Below are 19,051 nucleotides of genomic sequence, written 5' to 3' on the forward strand. Positions count from 1 at the left end.
TCTTTCAGATGGTCCTAACACAGGCCACAACTGCTCTGAAAACAACACTCATGTTCTTGTTTGGAACAGTTTCTCAGTAGAAATTACGCAGCAATGTCCAAGTTTTCAGCGGCTCCAGTAAGGAAGACTCTTAATGTGAGGAAAAGCATCCTTTGACTGCTTCCTGGAGGTTTTTCTTGTCAGAAATTGTCTTCCAGTGAGGGACTTCTGACTCTCTGTTCACTTTTCTTGCCCTCTAATATCGTTAAAACACAAGAATCAATGTTTTGGTTCAAATCACATTGTATTTGCGTGTAGCTCTGTGTTTTCTGCTCCAGGAATTGGGTGATGTGTGTGACCCAGCACCCACAGCTGGTTGGGTGTCATGTGGCTCTGCGTTCTGATTGGATGATTGTCCAACCACTGCCACAAGTATGAAGGTCATCCTGCAGGCGTGGCAGGAACACGTAGTGGAAACACAATGGCTGAATCCCAAACCTCCCCCTACACACTACCCCTCTGTCTGCGCGTTCCCGCAGAGGGTCCTCCATATTAAGGGCCGTCCCAAACCGCTTACTGCGGAGGGGGAGTGGACTGTTCATCCATTAAATAGCGAGTCTGCATCAATGCTTACTCTCGACAGCTTTTTCAGGAAGTGCAACGTCGAAATGGAGGAGGAAACAACATATCGATGTAAGTTCCACATGCGTCCATTATTTCTCCGCGGTAAATGTTCATGAATGGAATCTGTACAGATTCTGTACGTTTGTTGGTACGACTCCTGTAGTGTACATAGAGCTGCCAGAGTTGCTTGAAGGTACGAAGGATGGAAATAATCACACATCTTTGTTTACTTCCTTGTACCGGCCGGCAAACCAAAGCACCTGCGCACGTGTTTGACGTAATCGCGTACGCGACATGGTCAGCTCTCAGCAAAGTTTTGCTGTTTAGAAGGAAACGTAACGACGGAGCGTTTTCTACTTTTCCACTCCGGATGCCGGTTTCTAATTTTTGCATTTTCAAGCCCCCAAAACGCCGTCCTCGTATAAACGATAGGGTGTTTTGTTGAAATATTTTGACGTTTTTACCTGCAAGCGTCCTCGTGTAAACGGCCCGTAAGTCACCAAAATGGAACATGAGATGCAAAATGGCAACATTTTATCCACTAACAACCCTAAGAATGCAAACTGATCAAAATAAGCCACAAAATGAGCAAATGTTCGGTTGTCAGTGTTGTGAAAACTTCAGTCTAACATGTCAGTGTGTAGTTTGATATTTAGAGCTGAGTTGCAGCTCGTTGTCTGGACTTCTGTCTTACCTGAATGTTTCCTATCTGGCTGAGGAGGCTTCATTTTTCTGTCACAGTCTTTGCTCAGAATGTCTTCACAAGTTTCACACTTGAAATCTTGACCACAACTCTCCAATATCTCCAAGGTTTGTGTGTTAAACTGACTTTCTCAAGTGCTTCAATGTCTTTGTTCAGAATATGGAATGTGGTAACAGTTGTTCTCTCTGACATCACAATGGACTTTTAAAAAATGCACTTACTGTCTTAGTACTTGTACTCTGTGCAATGACAGTCAAGTTCAATCTAATCGAATCTACAAAATGACCAAACTGAGACACAAATGGACAAAATTTGACCATTTTTGTATCATTTTGGTCATTTTGTAGATTAGAAAAATGAGCCCAAAAAAGCCTAAAAACAAATTGGAGCACAAAGTGTCCTTTAAGAAAATGGAAAATTCCTATTTACTAAGAACCAACGTCATCGTCTGACTGAACCCTCCTGTTGTCTTCATTTACGGACGCCAAAAAATATTGTTTACTTGTCTGAAAAAAAGAGGAAAAAAAATCAGCAAAAGTATTCCCCAAATTTCTGAAAATGTGCGAAACCTTCAGGAAGAAATTTTCAATGAAACTTTTCCTTCAAAAATGTTCTTGTTTAAAAATTACCCCATATTTGGCAACAAAAAAAAAAGAATTCTTGTTAATGTTCTCAAAAAATTAGTAAAAGTGTTCCAAAAAAATTCTAAAAATATATAATCGATAACACATATATTTATATTTATATATAATATATATTTATTGTTTTCCAGGCTTGCAGCTTGTCTGGTGTAGCTGGTGCTGCTTCTTTTGTTGTTCACGTTGACGGCCGGTTCACTTGACGTTGTTGCAGAGTAGTCGTGATCCAAATATCCACAAAGGAAGAGAAGATTAATCTCCTTTCTTTTAAAAGTCCTGGAATTCATTTTTTTCAGACTAAACTTCAGATTAAACAAACTATGAGGGACGGTTTGAAGATTTCAGGAAAGTGTTGCTGCTCAGAGCTCCATCTTACTGGAAGTCTCTCTGATCCAACGAACAAGTCAGGACTCTCTGGATTCAATCTGGGAAAAGTCATGTTGTTGATCCACCACTAGATGGCAGCAGAGACTCGGACACAAATCTCTATCCCTGCAATCCATAAATATTGAAAAATAATGCTTATCCATTGTCAGCCAATCAATTAATCCTGTTTTGGTAATTTTATACATATTTGGGGTAGTCTTATTTAATATTTTGGTCATTTTATACATATTTGTGGTAGTGCAAAGCCAGCTACAGGAAGAAAATAGAGGATCAGCTGCAGAATAACAACACAACAGAAGTCTGGAGAGGACTCCAGTGTACTGGCTTCCACAGTGGCGTTCAAAAAATAGACAAGAGTCTGGACTTCTGTTTCGTTGACTGCTTTGGTGAATACAAAGTGAACAGCAGCTTCAGCTCATGGCACAGTATAACTTGCTACTAGCATAAACTAAACATTTTTCTGTACCTGTATGCGCTGTAGACTCCCAAAATTCCTTGGTTGAACTCGAGCATAATGGGTAATGGAGTCCCACAGTTCAACTAACTCACTATTTGTGTGAATACTCAAAAGTCCATTCTTATTGACCTATTAATTTCTCACATTGATTATCAACTCAGTAAGTAAACATAACCTTATCAAATAAAGTCAGAACATCCAGACCATATCAGGACATAGACATAGGGTGCTTTCACACATACGCCTTTTGGTCCGCTTAAAGCTGACCGGAGTCCGCAACACCAGCAAGTACAGTTTGTTTGGGCTGGTGTGAAAGCAGACCAGATGTTTTTGGTGCGAACTAAAGAACCGGACCGAGACCACCTTCACAAGGTGGTCTCGGTCCGGTTCTATGTGAACTCCAGTTCGGTTCGCTCCTGGTGAGAACACAAACCTGTCTCCATTTGGACCGGCTTGATGGCGCAGCAGACTTTTTGGTCTACGGGAGCTTCAGTAGCCAAAAACGACTGTGTAATGTTCTCGTACCGAATACGAGCTTCATGCTGGAACAACAGCAGTATTTGTGCTTGCTGCATAAAGCAATGATACGAATATATGGCAACAAGAACGAACAGGAGAGCATAGTTCGTTGTTTACAAATAAACCTCGATCCATGGAATGTTTTCTTCCGGGATTGTTCCCTCTTCACATGCTGCGCCAATCAGCATTCTCCTACGTCATCTAAAACACCTTATTTTGTGAACAGCGCCGCCAAACGACTGGGGGGAGATATAACATTCATCGTAGTTGGTTCAACTGCGAAAACACTGGTGTGAATGCGAACCGAACCAGTTGAAATTAGCAACATTGCAACAACTTTTGGGTCCAAACGAACCACTCTTAACGGACTAACAGGTGTAAAAGCACCCTTAGTCTTGGCAGCTAGTTCCCTCTGTGAAATGGTGTTGTCAGATCAGGTAGAAATCTGTTTCCTGTTTCATTTCCCTGACAACAGTTGCGCTGTTCCTCAGGTGAGTTCTGTCTTTTACCGTCTTTGTGTCACAGCTTCTTTTCTCCATCTGAATGTGAGTAAAAGACATTTTAAACTGGTTTTTATCTTTTAAATATCTGTGGAACATAAAACTGAATCATTCGTCATATTTTAACTAAAAAAACATTGATGTGACAGAATTAAAACATTAAATAAATCTTTTCTTTCTCTAAAACCAAGTCTTCAGACATGTTGGGATGTTCCCAACCAGCAGGAGTTATCAAACTGATGCAAATAGTGCTGGAATCAGTGTGTTTTATTTGGGACATTTCTTTCATTTTTCACTCTATAATTCCAATATCTGGATAGTGTGAAGAATTAAAGGTCTATTTATGATCTTAATATGAAAAGAAACTATCAAATCATATTTAGTCCGAAAAGGTAATTATTCTTTCTCAAACATGTAATGCTAGAGTAATATTCATCCCATGAGGACCAGCTGGACCAGAGTCTCTGAGCTCTGCAGCCTTCATTTCTTTCACCATTTACTGTCTTATTTGGTCTCATTTTGTAACCATTTTGTGTCAAACTTTGTCTCATTGTTGTCATTTTGTGTCTTAATTTGTCTCATTTTTAAAATTTTATTTCTTAATTTGTCCCTTGTTTGTCGTTTTGTGTCCTAATTTGTCTCATCTTTGTCATTTTTCATCTTATTTTGTCACATTTTTACTATTTTATCTTTTTGTTTGTCCCATTTTTGTCATTTTGTTTCTTAAGTTGTCTCATTTTTACGATTTTGTTTCATAATTTGACCTTTTTTTCATTTTATGTCTTAATTTGTGTAATTCTTTTCCTTTTGTCTTAATTTGTATCATTTTGTGTCTTTTTGCGTCTAATTTTTACCATTCTACTCTCCTCTCCTATGTGTAGTTTTATGTCCTCATTTGTTCACTGTCATTTTCAGTCTTTTCCTTTGTAGTTTTGGACTCAATTTGTCTCATTTTTACCATTTTTTTGTCTGAATTTGTCTATTTCTTATCATTTTGTGTCTTTATTGTCTCATTTTTGTCATTTTGTGTCCTAATCTCTTATTTTTTTTGTCATTTTGCATCTTATTTTGTCTCATTTTTACCATTTTATCACTTAATTTGTCCCACTTTTGTCATTTTATTTCTTAATTTCTCATTTTTACGATTTTGTTTCATAATTTGACCAGTTTTTTTCATTTTGTGTCCTAATTTGTGTATTTTTTGTTATTTTATGTCTTAATTTGTTTCATTTTGTCATTTTTCTGTTTTGTCTAATCTTGACCATTTTGTGTTGCCTTTGTGTCATTTATGTTATAATTTGTCTTTCATTTGTAGTTCTGCGTATGTTTTCCCATTTATGTTGTAATTTGTGGAATTTTGTGTCTTATTTTGTCTCATTTTTCTAGTTTGGAGTCTCAGTGTTCAGCAGGTTTAACTCTCTTTGAAAAGTTAATTCTAAGTAACACTAAAAACCTCTTAGTGTTAACTGTAAATAACACTGAGTGGTATTTCTCTCAGAGTAAAACTTGATGAACATGACTCAGTGTAGGGTAGTGTTAACCAAGTTTTACACTGAAAATTCACCACTATCTTCAGTGTAACTTCAACACTGTGTGGGCTGGTTCTATATGTTCACTGACTTATTGTTGAAATGAACTCTTTGAGTGTTTTATGTACTATGGAAATTTTACTGTGGATTCAATAAGAAATGGAAAATGTTGCCAAACACACATTTTCACAAAGTTACGTTTTAACTCACCACAGACTCATCCATCAGGTTTCCTGCTTCGTTGCCCTGACAACAGTGACATCACGGCCCATACCTGTTCCTCAGGTTAGATGAGTTTTACCTGGTGAGGTGTCGCAGCTTGTTTTCTGCGTGTGAAGGAGAGTAAAAGACACTTTAAAGCAGGACTCACCAACCTTTTTGAACCTGAGAGATGCTTCAAGGGTACTGAGTTGTACGAAGGGCAACTAGCTTGATACAAACTTCCTCAATAGGAAACCTGCATCATCGCCTTATAATAATAATAATATGTAAAGAGACTGTCTGATCACATCTCTTTTAAATGATTAACAATGATTTCCATGACAATGATATGGTAGGAATCATATGTGTATATATATATATATATATATATATATAACTATGCAACATTATTAATTTATGTTAATCTCTTCTGACATTTGAAAGTCTCAGGTATTCTATCTCAAATATTTTTTGTAAATACCTTTCATGGTAGTTTTGAATGAAAGTATTTGAAAGGAATTCCACACATGGCTCACGCTGATCAAAGTCACCATACCTGTTCTCTAACTCTTGTCCCAGTCTGTTAATGACTTGGGAGGACTTTTCCACTGCTTTGTAAGAAGCCCCAGATGCAAAAACATCCTCATTCAGCAATGACTGTACGGAGGGAAAGTGCAGCACTTCTTTCCTCTGTAAATGCAGAGAAAATGTTCATCTTAGCTGTAAATGTGTTTATGGCGATCATGTCAGAGACAGTCTTACCTTTGCCTTGCAGCTCACAGTTCAAATGGTTCAGTTTCCAGTGATGTCCGTTAAAAATGAAAAGTCAAGAATCCACTCAGTGTCCTCAAGCAGTGAGATGTCTTCCCTTTGGGACTGCAGAAACTCTTTGATTTCAGCCAAAAGTGACAAAAAAACACTTAAAAACTGGTCCCCTGCTGATCCATGGGGTTTCTGTGTAGTAACAGGTCACCATGTTCAGCTGACAGTTCCTCCAGTAGAACCTTCAATGTCCTGGGTTGTTTGGCTTTGAAGCATTTATGATCTTCACCACAGGAATCATCACATGATCAAATCCAGTCACTTTTGCACATATGTCCTGCTGGTGAATGATGCAGTGGTAATGTAGGAATGTTGGGAAGTCTGGATCACCTCTGCATCGTACAATGAAGCCTGCATGCTGACCCGTCATGGAGGGAGCCCCATCTGTCATCACTGAAACAAGCTTTTCTTTCCTTTCAAAACTCCCCAAAAGAACTACTCAGCGGACTCATGCTAATGACCACTATTAGCACACGAGGGCTCAGTGACATCTGTGCATTTCAACGACCCCCACCAATACTCATAACGACCATCGTTGAGTAGTCAGACGAGTCTTGGTATTGGTCATTGGATTAATAGCCCTGGACACATCTCACAGAGGTTTAAAAGCTGAGGCAACATCAACCACCACCAGAACTAAAGAAGCCTCTTGGATAAGAGGTGAAACGTCTTCAAGGAACTTTCTTAAAGTCCAGTGGATTGATTTGAACTACTTTCGATAACCATGACCTGGATGAATGAGAACCTACACAGACAAGCTTTTCTAACGGTACGTTTTTATCCATGAAACTTCAGGGGGGACTGGGAGTCAGGTACACGAGGTGCCGCAGCTTCGGCATCCTCTCCTACCCCAGTCCCCGGCCTTGTGCCGTCTCCTCTTTCTGACTGTCCTCTCTTGTCGCTCTTCCTCTGGACACTCTTCTCTGCTCTTCACAGGCTCGTATATAACTCTCTCCTGCCAGCCCCAAAAGCCTCTGTCGTTCATTGGTTCCTCTAGGGAGGAAGGGAGAACCTGGCAGGTGCAGCACATTGCCTCCTCAGAGGCGTTCACAGGCAGTGGGACATCCAAAAATCAACTTAAACAAACAATAGAACCGGTCCACACTGCCCTGTGACAGATGTAGTTCAGATGTCTTCGGCTGTACAGCTCAGTTCTCGTTAACCTGCCAAAGTGTTAGAAACAAACAATGTTTTACGTCGTCGTTAACGACCACAAACTGCCACATTTAGCTAATGGAGGCTGCTGCTAAACCAACTGTTAGCTTGTTAGCTCATCTCTGTCAGGAAGCCACAAACAGCTCTGTGTTGATGGGAATTAATTATAGCAAGGACATGAATCAAACTGAAGGCATTAACAGCATTAATGTCCATATTCCAAATAGAGAAAACATTGACAGGTCAGATTTATCAGTTTTTAGTTCTTTCTAAGGGAGTGGAAGCAAGAAGGAGCTGCAGGTGAATGTTTTGTGATAATCAGGTCCAATAAAGGAGCTCTTTGATGTGTTTGAGGTGTTTCAGAGTGACGACGACCTGCAGACACAGAGGACCGGTGACGGAGAAGCAGCCCAGGATTTTTTGTGTTTCTGCTCAAACCCAGACAGCAGAGATCTGTACTGGTGGGAAGAAGCTGAGTAAGTAGAACTTTGATTGATTGCAGTCTCCGAGGTTCCTCCTTCATCACCAACAATCACAAACATGAGGATCAGTGTCTTTAAAAGCAAGTGTGCAGACAGAAAGAAGTTTTCTTCCAGAGGACACAGACATCCCATCAGACTGAGGACTGGACATTTCAGAATAAAAAACATGGTTCAAAACACAATGAGAAAAGGTGTATACATTTCATGTTGCCTACCACAAGTCTTAGCAACCAACACTGCATGAAAAGCCATATCGACCCTGTGAATTCCGGAAAACCTACCTAGTTCTCCACCGTTCTTGGCTGTTCCCAGGCTGTGAACAACCAGTCAGCACGGGCTGAGATTGGCCTTAAACAGAACATGTTTGTGGGGTAGGGGATTGGGTGTGTGGGGCAAGGGGGGAGTGATACGTCACACCTAGGGCAAGGCAGAGGTGTAACAATGAATTAGCATCTAGCCTGCCTGTCTCCGGTGACTCAGGACACCGATTGGATGAAGCAAGACATGGCTGCAGAAAAATACTGTGTCATGATTGGTTGATACATCTGTTGCTATTGGTCAACCCCTGGGCCATGAAATCCCTCCCCCCATCCCCCACCTCCTCACCCCTGCTCATAGTAATAATAATAATTGTTATTATTATTATTATTAACAACACTAATAAATACAGGTCATATAAAGTGTAAAAATTAGTTAACCTACATACTTGTTATTGTTAACCAATGAGCTATCCTACAATCATAAAATTTATTGGGAGGGAAAAAATATGACATGTTGATAATGTTGAAAAACAAGAGCTTTATTGAACAGTATAGATTGCAAGAGTTCCAAAAATCCAAAATTAAAATTACAACAAGATAAACTGTTCTTTTTTAAAAAAGGAAAGAAAATTTACAAAAAATGACACATTTCAAAACAAATTTAAACCTAAAAAACGGACCAGTTCACCTCCGAGCTGGTCTCAGGCATTAGGTCTCTCTTAAAATGTCTCTTTGCTGCTGCTGTGTCATACTTATGTGGCTTCAGTCTGTCAGACGGCTGTCCACTGTGAAATCGCCTGTGATGTGCAGCTGTGTTCCTTACATCAGCCTCAAGCCTTGCTTGTAGGGCAGCACACAGGTTGGATAAGTCCTGGCTGCGGAAGGATGGCGTACTATCCATCCACACACCCCGTCAACGCTGCCATCCTCCTCATCTGACATGTCAGCTGTGATGCCCTTCCATAAGTCCTCTTTATCTGGAGCAAGGACCATCTTCCTGGCATCCAGCAGCTGTGAAGACAATCAGTACAGGAAATCAATACATTTACTAATGTAACAGAAAAATAATATCATAGAGACCAGCAATACTATTCTAACCACATTTTATTTACAACACACAATGGAATGAATCAAACTAATATCTCTTACACTCTTTCTTCTCTGGCGACTCCGGGCAGAAGACTTCATGGCCTCCGCCTGATTCGCCAGTAGTTTCACCGTTGAGTTTCAAAATGCTTTTTACAAGCAGCTGGAAAACAGTTAAATGAAGCCGTTATTAGCTATATTAATATTATTATTTCCTGCTGTTTTCAGTTTGTTAGCTTTTGTTGCTGTTGATAACTTGTAAAATTTTTATACAGGATACTTACATAGAAAGGCATCTGCCTCCACATCTGGACTTGCAGCCAAAGTTTTAACTAAATATGTCCTGACTGCCTCATTGTGAGGCGAGCCCAGTCTGTGAAAATAAATCAGAACATTCATTTTCTACTCACAGCAGAATAACGGTAGAGTCAACTGTAAAGTCATTTAAAACAGTTTGAAATTAGCAGACACAATTTGAATGAATGGATGAATGGTTTACAATCTACAGTACAACAATAGTGTGCATTCAGCTGACAAATTATTATACATGCTTACAGTAAACATTATTTCTCACAAAAAAGAAAAAAAAGAATAAACAGTCTTACCTGTGTTCCTAAAACTACAAAACGGCAAAAAAAGTCACAAAGATGGAGGACGATGTCACTGCTTAACGTTACCAATTCTGAAAATTTTACCAAAAATAACTAAAAAATATCCCACAAATGCAATATATCCTTACCACAATTTTAGGACCATGCTCTCCTCTTTTCCACTAAATTTCCTCGCCACTGGAGAAAGTGTTTATTTGAGCTTCCATGGCGGACATCCTCTCGTGCAGCTCAGACACCGCTCCAGCTTCTGCTCCTTCTCCTCCAGCGGTGCTCTCTGGCAGACAGCCTGCTGATAACGCACAACAATTTCTTCTCAGTGTCTGTCGCTGGTATGACTGGAACCAGTCGGTCATGTCCAGGCTGTTCCATGCGAGGAGCCTGTAGTGAGTCGGACTGCCGATACCGAGCCGCCATTGTAGAAACTCGCGTAAGAAAGACGACTTCTTTGTCCATTTGTGTGTTGCGCGGCTCTTGCGAGACAACGCGTGTGATTGGACGAGTAACTCTAACGTGATGACGTCAGTGACGCAGCATTTCTGAAAGTAGCAGACTTCTCCAGGCCAACAGATTTTCTCTGTGCCTGCAAGATGAACTTCTTTGATCAAGAGAAGAAAAGGCTTTGCCCCTTACAGTGATGTGGCTGTCATATCATCTTGGATGAGCTTGATCTACACCACCAGTCAAATGTTTGGACACACCTTCTCATTCAGTGCATATATACATATGAAATTATGTTGTAAATAAAAGAAGTGTTAATATTCAGTATTAATCTACAATCTAGAAACAATACAAATAAACTAAAAACCATTGAATGAGAAGGTGTGTCCAAACTTTAGTCTGGTAGTGTGCATGCAATGTTGACAATGTATCATCAGATGTACCCTGAACACTGTAACTACAGTTGCTCATTTTCCCATTTCATGCAGACTTGTAACATATTTGAATGATGGATCTCAAGCAGAAAGGTCAGCATATGTACGTACATGCTGGGTGGTGTGTTTTAGAATCCATCCTTGAACCTCTGACAGAACCACGACCAGCCATTATGAAGCAGTTCATAGCTATTAATGTCAGGTCAGAGAGTACTATATATAGGCACGTAATTGCAGGAATTTCCAGGCTTCATCCCCATCCCAACAGACTTTTTTTTTTTATGGAAAGTCAGTAGAAATTTGGAACTTGAGGGAAACAGACACCTCATGTCATCATTTCTCCCTGTTGAGGGCATTGCTGTCAGATGTGTGGTGAACACATCCACTGTACAGTTAAGCAACACAAGAGAAAATGTGACTGTAATCATGCTGCTCTGCATGGTGATTGATGTTTAGGATTTTGACAGTGTTAAGTGCCTGTGGTGAACTTTGGTTTTACCTTTATAAAAGCTGTATGAACCCTGATTCAAATAAATTATAAACTTCATAATTTTGTTTGTGTAGGGTCCCTTTTTCTATAAAAACTAGCGCTAGTGTGAAAAGTCAACCCCCACCCCCACCCCCCTACCTTACACCCTCCACACCCACCAACCCTCCCATCACAGACACACACCCATAAGTCTGATTTGCATTTGTATAGCTCACAGCATTTTCATTGAGACGAGAAAGCTCCCTCCCTTGGAGATCAGCCGTCCATCTCAATTTCTGACAATTCTCAGTAGTTTTTTGTGCTTCCTGCAAATTGCTGTTTACTGCCGTTAAGTTGAAATTCCACGGAAATTTTCAGTGCCGTTAACTGTCGAAAATCCCTCCTTTCATGCAGTGGATTTTGCACCTTTTTCTTGTGATTTTTGCATTTTTTTTTGGGGGGGGGGGGTTATTTCACATCATTTGTTGTGACTTTGACTCTGTATATAAATTTAAACCAAATCTTCAGACATGTTGGGGTGTTCCCAACCAGCAGGAGTTCTCAAACGGATGCTGAAATCAATGGGTTTTATCAGTAAATATCATATATTAATATTAAATAGCTTTAAAGTGAAATAAAGTTCACCTGATACACTTTGAAGAAACCAAATGCTAGAAATGTTCGGATGTTTCTTAAATGTAGCATTAAATTAGATTGAGAGCAGACATGTTGAGGGAAATTAGTGTGATCTCTGCTGATGTTGGTTCTGTCCCAGTGATTCCATTCTAGGGAATATTAACTGTCAGGGATTTGCAGCCTGATGGGAGCTTCTGGTTTCATGAAGCACAGGGTTTGTAGAAGTTGTGTTGGATGTTGAGTGACATGAAAAAGGTTGAATGATGAAATAATCCGTCACATGAAATGAGTGGGAATCAGCCTGTAAAATGTGCTCTTATTGTGAAAGTCTGCTGCTTCTTTATAGGTGGAGTCCTGACTGGTTCCAGGAAACAGATCACCTGTCTGAGCGTCCAGGAGTTGACTGGAAACTTTCTTCTTCTTCTTCTTCTTCTTCTTTTTCTTCAGTGCTTTGGATAAAGTGTAAGTTTGCTTTGTTTGCTGCTTTAACTTCAGTAATGTTGCTGTTTGTTTCTGTTCTGTGATTTTCTACATGTTCACTTCTTATTTCAGCACAAACTTTGGATGATTGCTGTTTAAACATGGATCAATATGATTATTAGGTTATTGATTGACTGCAGTCAGTCAATATTTCTATGAGATTATTGATTGACTTGAGTCAGTTTGATGAGCTGCTGATGTTTCTGTTATTTTTGTCCTTTTGACTGGGTTTGTGGGTGAGTCTCTGCAGCTCCATGACTCCATCTGCTGGACTGATAGTAGAAGTGCAGCAGCTGATCTTTTTCAAGAGGATTTGAGTGGATCAATGATTGTTTCCTGTGCAGGTGAAGGTTGAAAGTGTGTGTGAGCTGCTGTGAGTTGAGCATCATGGATGAGTGTGAGGACAGAGAGGAGGGAGTCCCTCCCTCTAAAAGCTCTCTGTGTGGGGAACAGGAGAACCAGAGCAAAGCTCAGAGGTGAGACCACCATCTCTAACTGTCCAGGACTCTGCTGCATGTCAGAGCTCAGCATCACATCACTGCTGCATCATTATTGACAGGAATCCACCTGGACCTGGACCTGGATCCATCTGTGTCTCCTTTAAGAGTGACCAGTCTAAGCGTCGCCTCATTAACTTTAAAGATCATCAAGTTCCTGCTGCAGAGGGGTAAGCTGTGAAATCAAACTACTGACTGTTGTGTCAAATGTTCTGTCATTGCTCCAAATATGTTCCATCATTAAATTACTCTGAAACTCTGCTACATATTCTTTCCTTCCTGGTGATCATTCTCTCTATTTACCAGCATCCATCAGAGTCCAGAGTCCTCTGGACCTGAACCTTCATCCAGCTGTGTGTCCTTCAAGAGCAACAAGTCTAAGGATGATCCTATCTATTTTAAATTAGAACCAAGTCCTGCTGCAGAGGGGTAAGATGTTCAGAGCAAGGTTTCAGAGCTGCTAATTTGACAGCAGATTGACTCCTCATCAAACAGAACAAATGTTTTGAAGATGTGATGCTAAAAACGTGAACATCATTCACAGAGACATTAAAAACAGAACCAGGTGGATCACAGCAAGAACTCTGAGTTCACTAAAATATCAAGAAATAGTTTTTCTGGACAAAACTCCAGTTCTGTGATCATATAAGCCATGTTAGCCAGCATGTTAGCCGACATGTTAGCCTACATGTTAGTCTATAGAGTGAACTCTACATTGCTGATGGAGACGACTGATGGTGGGCGAGGATGGAGAGGACAGAAAAATGGTTCTTGTTGTCCTCTCTGAATTAAATCAGTCAGCATCAAGACCTACAGAGCAGTTTTCCAGGTTCTCTCAGAAGTTCCAACCCTGGAGCAGGAACTTTTTTACTCCTATAAACAGTTCTGAAAGAGGTTCTACAGGGACGGTTCCTGTGGTCAGAAAAAGATTGATGATGAGCCAAAACGAAGAGAAAGTTCCTGCAGTGGAAAACAGACTAATGTTGGAATCTCTAATGAACACCATAGACCTTCAGCTTGTGTTTGTCTCAGTGTGATAAAGTGAGAGTTAACTGTTGATGTTGATCCACAGAGTGGAGCAGCAGAACTCAGAGGTTCCCAGAGCTCAGTCTGTCCAGCAGCATCACCTGGACTCCATATTCATGGTGAGGTCATGGACAACAAGTTGTTCTCCACGTGTTGTGTTCAGGCATCTCCATGCTGCTCTTTGTAGACTAGTGGACTGTCAGTGTGTCCAACATGGATCTGATGTTTGGCTCCATGATTTGACTCTGATGGACTCATTGACACATTTCTCTGTTCCAGCTGCTGGAGTACAACATGGTGACTTTTGTGAAAAAGGAACTGAAGAAGATGCAGAAGGTTGTGAATCCAGATTACCCAGAATGCTCAGAGAGTCAGAGGGAGGATGAGGAGGAGTTGGAGGGTGATGATGAAGAGCAGAGGAGCAGCAGAGAGATGTTTCAGCAGATCACAGTGTTGTTCCTGAGGAGGATGAAGCAGGAGAAGCTGGCTGACTGTCTGCAGAGCAGTAAGAAGATTTGTGTAAAGACTGAAGCTGTTGATCAACAGGACATTTACTAAAGTTTCACAATATCTTCACACAATCAGTCTTTAGGCGGACAAACTGTCACCTTCACTTTATTGCTACTTTGGTGCTTTAACCCTTTAAGCGCCAAAGTTGCAATATTGCGACAAGCAACATTGCTGAACATAACAAGCCATAGATTCAAATATAGTGCCTAATGTAGTTACTACTTTATACCAGGAGATGGGGGACATCTGGAACTTCAATCTGAGCATCGTTTGTGGGCGTGTTTTCATTCAAAGTTTTGGAGTTTATAGAGTTTGAAAACCGAGGAGACGAGACTTGTAGTCGAAGCGTAACAGAGTGCAAGACGGCGCATTATAGAGCAAGAAAACTCACCATACCGCGAGGTCTGGTCAATGCTGACAAAGTACTTTATCAAGTACTCAAATTCTGAAGAGGAATATTCACCCTCTGATGAAGATGTTCAGTCATCCAGTGAGACAGAAAGTGACGCTGCGTCTGTGCGTAATGCCAGCGGGTCGGTGCGCCATGACAGTCCACAAGCAGCACATACTGGAGCCGATGCTTTGCTTCACCATGTTCAGGGTCTCAGGAGGAGTCATGGTGGGTGTAGCAGGGGTGGTCAAAACACTCCTAATGGTAAGGTGGATAGCGGGGATACAAAAAAACGTTGAAATAGCAGCAGACGCGGAAGAAAATGCACTGATAATAACAGTGGAGGCTGCAGTGGCGTTCACGGCCCCGTCGTAAATGATGATGATGATGGCTGGGTTTGCTTGACAGATGAGGAAGAGTATCACAAGTGGATCAGACATTTTGATGAGCCTGTTGGTTATCGTGGAGACAGGGATCTGACAAATTTTGAGCCAAACAATGCCATATTGATCGATAAACATCAAGAAAGTTAAGTAACCCATACTGTATGTCCGCCGCCTGGTAACGTCATAATATGCAAATTAGATGAGTGAATTTACTCCCATCACAAACTTTGGGTCATACTGATGATTTTTCTCATTTACAGTTTGCCTTTATCTCTAACCATTTTCAAGTCACAACCTTTTGAAAAAATTGATATCAAAACTGAATATTTCATTGAAAAAACTCTGGCGCGTAAAGGGTATCCAGGTTACTTCTACTTCACTCTTTCTTTCTTGTGTTTTCATTCAGAACTTCCTGCTGGAGTTTGTGGACATGAACTTAAATGTGGACTGAAGAAGAAGTTCCAGAGAGTGTTTGAGGGCATCACTAAAGCAGGACAGCCGACCCTCCTGAATGAGATCTACACAGAGCTGTACATCACAGAGGGAGGGACTGCAGAGGTCAATGATGAACATGAGGTCAGACAGATTGAAGCAGCATTCAGGAAAGCAGACATAGCAGAAACAAGCATCAGAGCAGAAGACATCTTTAAAGGCTCACCTGGAAGAGATGGACCAATCAGAACAGTGATGACACTGGGAGTGGCTGGCATCGGGAAAACAGTGTTAACACAGAAGTTGACTCTGGACTGGGCTGAAGACAAAAGCAACCAGGACATCCACTTCATGTTTCCACTGACTTTCAGAGAGCTGAATGTGCTGAAAGAGAGAAAGTTCAGCTTGGTGGAACTTGTTCATCACTTCTTCGGTGAAACCAAAGCAGCAGGAATCTGCAGGTTTGAAGACTTCCAGGTTGTGTTGATCTTTGATGGGTTGGATGAGTGTCGCCTTCCTCTGGACTTCAAGAAAAATCAGGTCCTGACTGATGTTAGAGAGTCCACCTCAATGGATGTGCTGCTGACAAACCTGATCAGGGGGAAGCTGCTTCCCTCTGCTCGCCTCTGGATAACCACACGACCTGCAGCAGCCAATCAGATCCCTTCTGACTGTGTGGACATGGTGACGGAGGTCAGAGGCTTCACCGACCCACAGAAGGAGGAGTACATCTGGAAGAGATTCAGAGATAAGAAGCAGGCCAGCAGCATCATCTCCCACATGAAGAAGTCACGAAGCCTCCACATCATGTGCCACATCCCAGTGTTCTGCTGGATCACTGCTACAGTTCTGGAGGAGCTGCTGAGAACCAGAGAGGGAGGAGATCTGCCCAGAACCCTGACTGAGATGTTCATCCACCATCTGGTGGTTCAGGCCAAAGTCAAGAAGGTCAAGTATGATGGAGGAGCTGAGACAGAGCCACACTGGAGTCCAGAGAGCAGGAGGATGGTTGAGTCTCTGGGAAAACTGGCTTTTAATCAGCTGCAGAGAGGAAACCTGATCTTCTATGAGTCCGACCTGACAGAGTGTGGCATCGATCTGGAAGCAGCCTCAGTGTACTCAGGAGTGTTCACACAGATCTTTAAAGAGGAGAGAGGACTGTACCAGGACAAGGTGTTCTGCTTCATCCATCTGAGCATTCAGGAGTTTCTGGCTGCTCTTCATGTCCATCAGACCTTCATCAACTCTGGAATCAACCTGCTCGAAAAAGAACAAACTGCCTCTAACACACCTGATCCAACAGGTTTCTACCAGAGAGCTGTGGATGAGGCCTTACAGAGTCCAAACGGACACCTGGACTTGTTCCTGCGCTTCCTCCTGGGTCTTTCACTGCCGACCAATCAGAATCTCCTACGAGGCCTGCTAACACAGACAAGAAGTAGCTCACAGACCAATGAGAAAACAGTGAAGTACATCAAGGAGAGGATCAGTGAGAATGTGTCTGTAGAGAGAAGCATAAATCTGTTCCACTGTCTGAATGAACTGAAGGATGTTTCTCTAGTGGAGGAGATCCAACAGTCCCTGAGATCAGGACGTCTGTCCACAGATGAACTGTCTCCTGCTCAGTGGTCAGCTCTGGTCTTCATCTTACTGTCATCAGGAGAAGATCTGGACGTGTTTGACCTGAAGAAATACTCTGCTTCAGAGGAGGCTCTTCTGAGGCTGCTGCCAGTGGTCAAAGCCTCCAAGAAAGTTGTGTAAGTAGTTGGAGACTGAAGATACTTTTTCATTTTGCTGCTGTTTGATCAGTATAATCTGATTTTTGTCTCTTCAGACTGAGTGGCTGTAATCTGTCAGAGAGAAGCTGTGGAGCTCTGTCCTCAGTCCTCAGCTCCCAGTCCTCCAGTGTGACAGAGCTGGACCTGACTAACAACAACCTGCAGGATTCAGGAGTGGAGAGTCTTTCTGCTGGACTGAAGAGTCCACACTGTAAACTGGAAGCTCTCAGGTCAGGACTCATCAACCTGTTCAACTGATGACCATTTAAATGTGTTTTTATTTATGATGAGTAGAACAGCTGAGGTGGGAGGTTTTCTGTATTTGTGTGGCTCAGATTAGTTCTGTTATTGACATTTAGCACTAGTTTCGCTTCATGAGGCCTCTTCCACTACAGGAACTGAACAAGCTGTAACCTGCATCACAGAACCAGAACCTGTAAGAACCTGTGAAATCTTGGTTCCAGGTTCTGTTTTAGTTTCCACTGTTTTACAAAATAGAATGTTTCAGATCGACGTTGATGAAAATGAAACACCAGAACAAACATTTCATGTTCACACTTGAACTTGTTTTATGGATCTTCTCCAGGTTGGTTCCTCCTGACTAGATCCTTGCTTGTTTTGTTTCTACTCTTAGATGTTTGTCTCTTTGAATCAAAGCATTTGATAAATGAAACTGTAGAACTTTCAGTTTGTTCACTGACTGAACTCAGTGCAGTTACTGCACTGAGTTCAGCTGGTGGACAGTTGGACTGTTGCTTACATTCTGATTTGAGGTTCAGTTCCAATTCCTTCTCACCATTGGAGCCCAAACAGCCACTGAAGCAGTGTTGTCTTCTGTCTCCACTGAGATCAAAGGGATCCTCGGTTCAGATCCTCTTGCGTTCACCTCCTCAGATGTTGTGAACTCTAATCCCATCACTCCCAACTCTGTCTTCACTGGGCGGCATGACATGTCCCTACCTCAGGTGGTTTATGAGGAACTGAGATTTTGGGTTGAAGAACATGACAACATACTCAGATACTGGATGAAGATTTTTGGAAAGACTTCTTGGAACAGCAGCTTCCAGGACTCCAGGTGTGTCAGAAATGATGTAGTGAAGCATCAGCCCTGCAGTCATCATGGCTGTTGATAAAGCAGTGTCCTCATGTCCTCTGGTCTGTGGGTAAGGTCAGTCCAGTCTTCCTCCTGCTGATGGCTGAGTCCCATCAACTGAAGTCTTGGTGAAAGATAGAACATCCATCCCACCTGTGGTGAAGTTCATGGTCTCTCTGCTCTCCCTGAAGAGGAGCTACACCCTCATAGGGACCCTATGACCTTTTTCAGATGTGAGGCTGTTAAAAGGTTGTTGGTTCCTTTCAGACTGTAGGGACTGAGAGCCAATCACTGGACAGCAGAATGTCTCCTGAGACTGAGAGAGAATGAAGAGTCCAGCTCACTGACGCTATGAGGAGTCCAGACTTCATCAAAAGTGGAGATAAAGAGTTTAAACACATGAGTTTGGAGATCCTTAGTTTGGTTCCAGTGGAATTCATGTGTCAGTAAAAACCAAAGCATGAGTCTCAACAGCAAAAGTATAAGTGAAGGAACCTGAAGAACAAGGACTGGAGATCAGAAGACGTT

At 41.7% G+C, this 19,051-nt stretch overlaps 3 protein-coding genes and 1 long non-coding RNA gene across 10 annotated transcripts in view; 2 read left to right on the forward strand and 2 right to left on the reverse strand.

Annotated features, from left to right (window-relative positions):
- The window catches only part of LOC110969828 (protein NLRC3-like), a 38,221-nt gene extending 20,808 nt beyond the window's left edge, over positions 1-17,413 (forward strand). Inside the window, exons 2-9 of the mRNA XM_051942292.1 lie at positions 7,869-7,990; positions 12,277-12,392; positions 12,755-12,886; positions 12,970-13,077; positions 13,214-13,336; positions 13,980-14,052; positions 14,213-14,438; positions 15,627-17,413. Of these exons, the coding sequence (XP_051798252.1) occupies positions 12,798-12,886; positions 12,970-13,077; positions 13,214-13,336; positions 13,980-14,052; positions 14,213-14,438; positions 15,627-17,413 (2,406 nt within the window). The 5' untranslated portion in view covers positions 7,869-7,990; positions 12,277-12,392; positions 12,755-12,797. The remainder of the gene's footprint in view (positions 1-7,868; positions 7,991-12,276; positions 12,393-12,754; positions 12,887-12,969; positions 13,078-13,213; positions 13,337-13,979; positions 14,053-14,212; positions 14,439-15,626) is intronic.
- Positions 1-19,051, forward strand: part of LOC110969967 (NACHT, LRR and PYD domains-containing protein 12-like) — a 386,884-nt gene that overhangs the window by 342,194 nt on the left and 25,639 nt on the right. For all 6 annotated transcript variants that reach the window (XR_007939128.1, XR_007939127.1, XR_007939129.1 and 3 more), the window contains one exon: positions 17,487-17,660. Coding sequence is in view for 3 of the 6 variants with exons in the window: in XM_051942204.1 (XP_051798164.1) it covers positions 17,487-17,660 (174 nt within the window). In the remaining 3 variants the exon portion in view is untranslated. The remainder of the gene's footprint in view (positions 1-17,486; positions 17,661-19,051) is intronic.
- LOC110968364 (NACHT, LRR and PYD domains-containing protein 12-like) overlaps positions 1-19,051 on the reverse strand; it is a 290,019-nt gene that overhangs the window by 219,318 nt on the left and 51,650 nt on the right. The gene's annotated exons all lie outside the window — the stretch shown is intronic.
- On the reverse strand, positions 8,780-10,875 carry LOC127531903 (uncharacterized). 2 transcript variants are annotated; one of them, XR_007939138.1, is made up of 4 exons: positions 10,082-10,875; positions 9,627-9,715; positions 9,406-9,505; positions 8,780-9,267 (listed from the first exon to the last, which is right to left on the reverse strand). It is a non-coding gene; the product is annotated as an uncharacterized LOC127531903 (long non-coding RNA). The 2 variants fall into 2 exon arrangements; XR_007939137.1 differs by having other exon boundaries at positions 9,627-10,126.

This window comes from Acanthochromis polyacanthus, chromosome 22 (genome assembly GCF_021347895.1).
Source record: "Acanthochromis polyacanthus isolate Apoly-LR-REF ecotype Palm Island chromosome 22, KAUST_Apoly_ChrSc, whole genome shotgun sequence".
In the NCBI taxonomy this organism is placed as follows: Eukaryota; Metazoa; Chordata; class Actinopteri; family Pomacentridae; genus Acanthochromis; species Acanthochromis polyacanthus.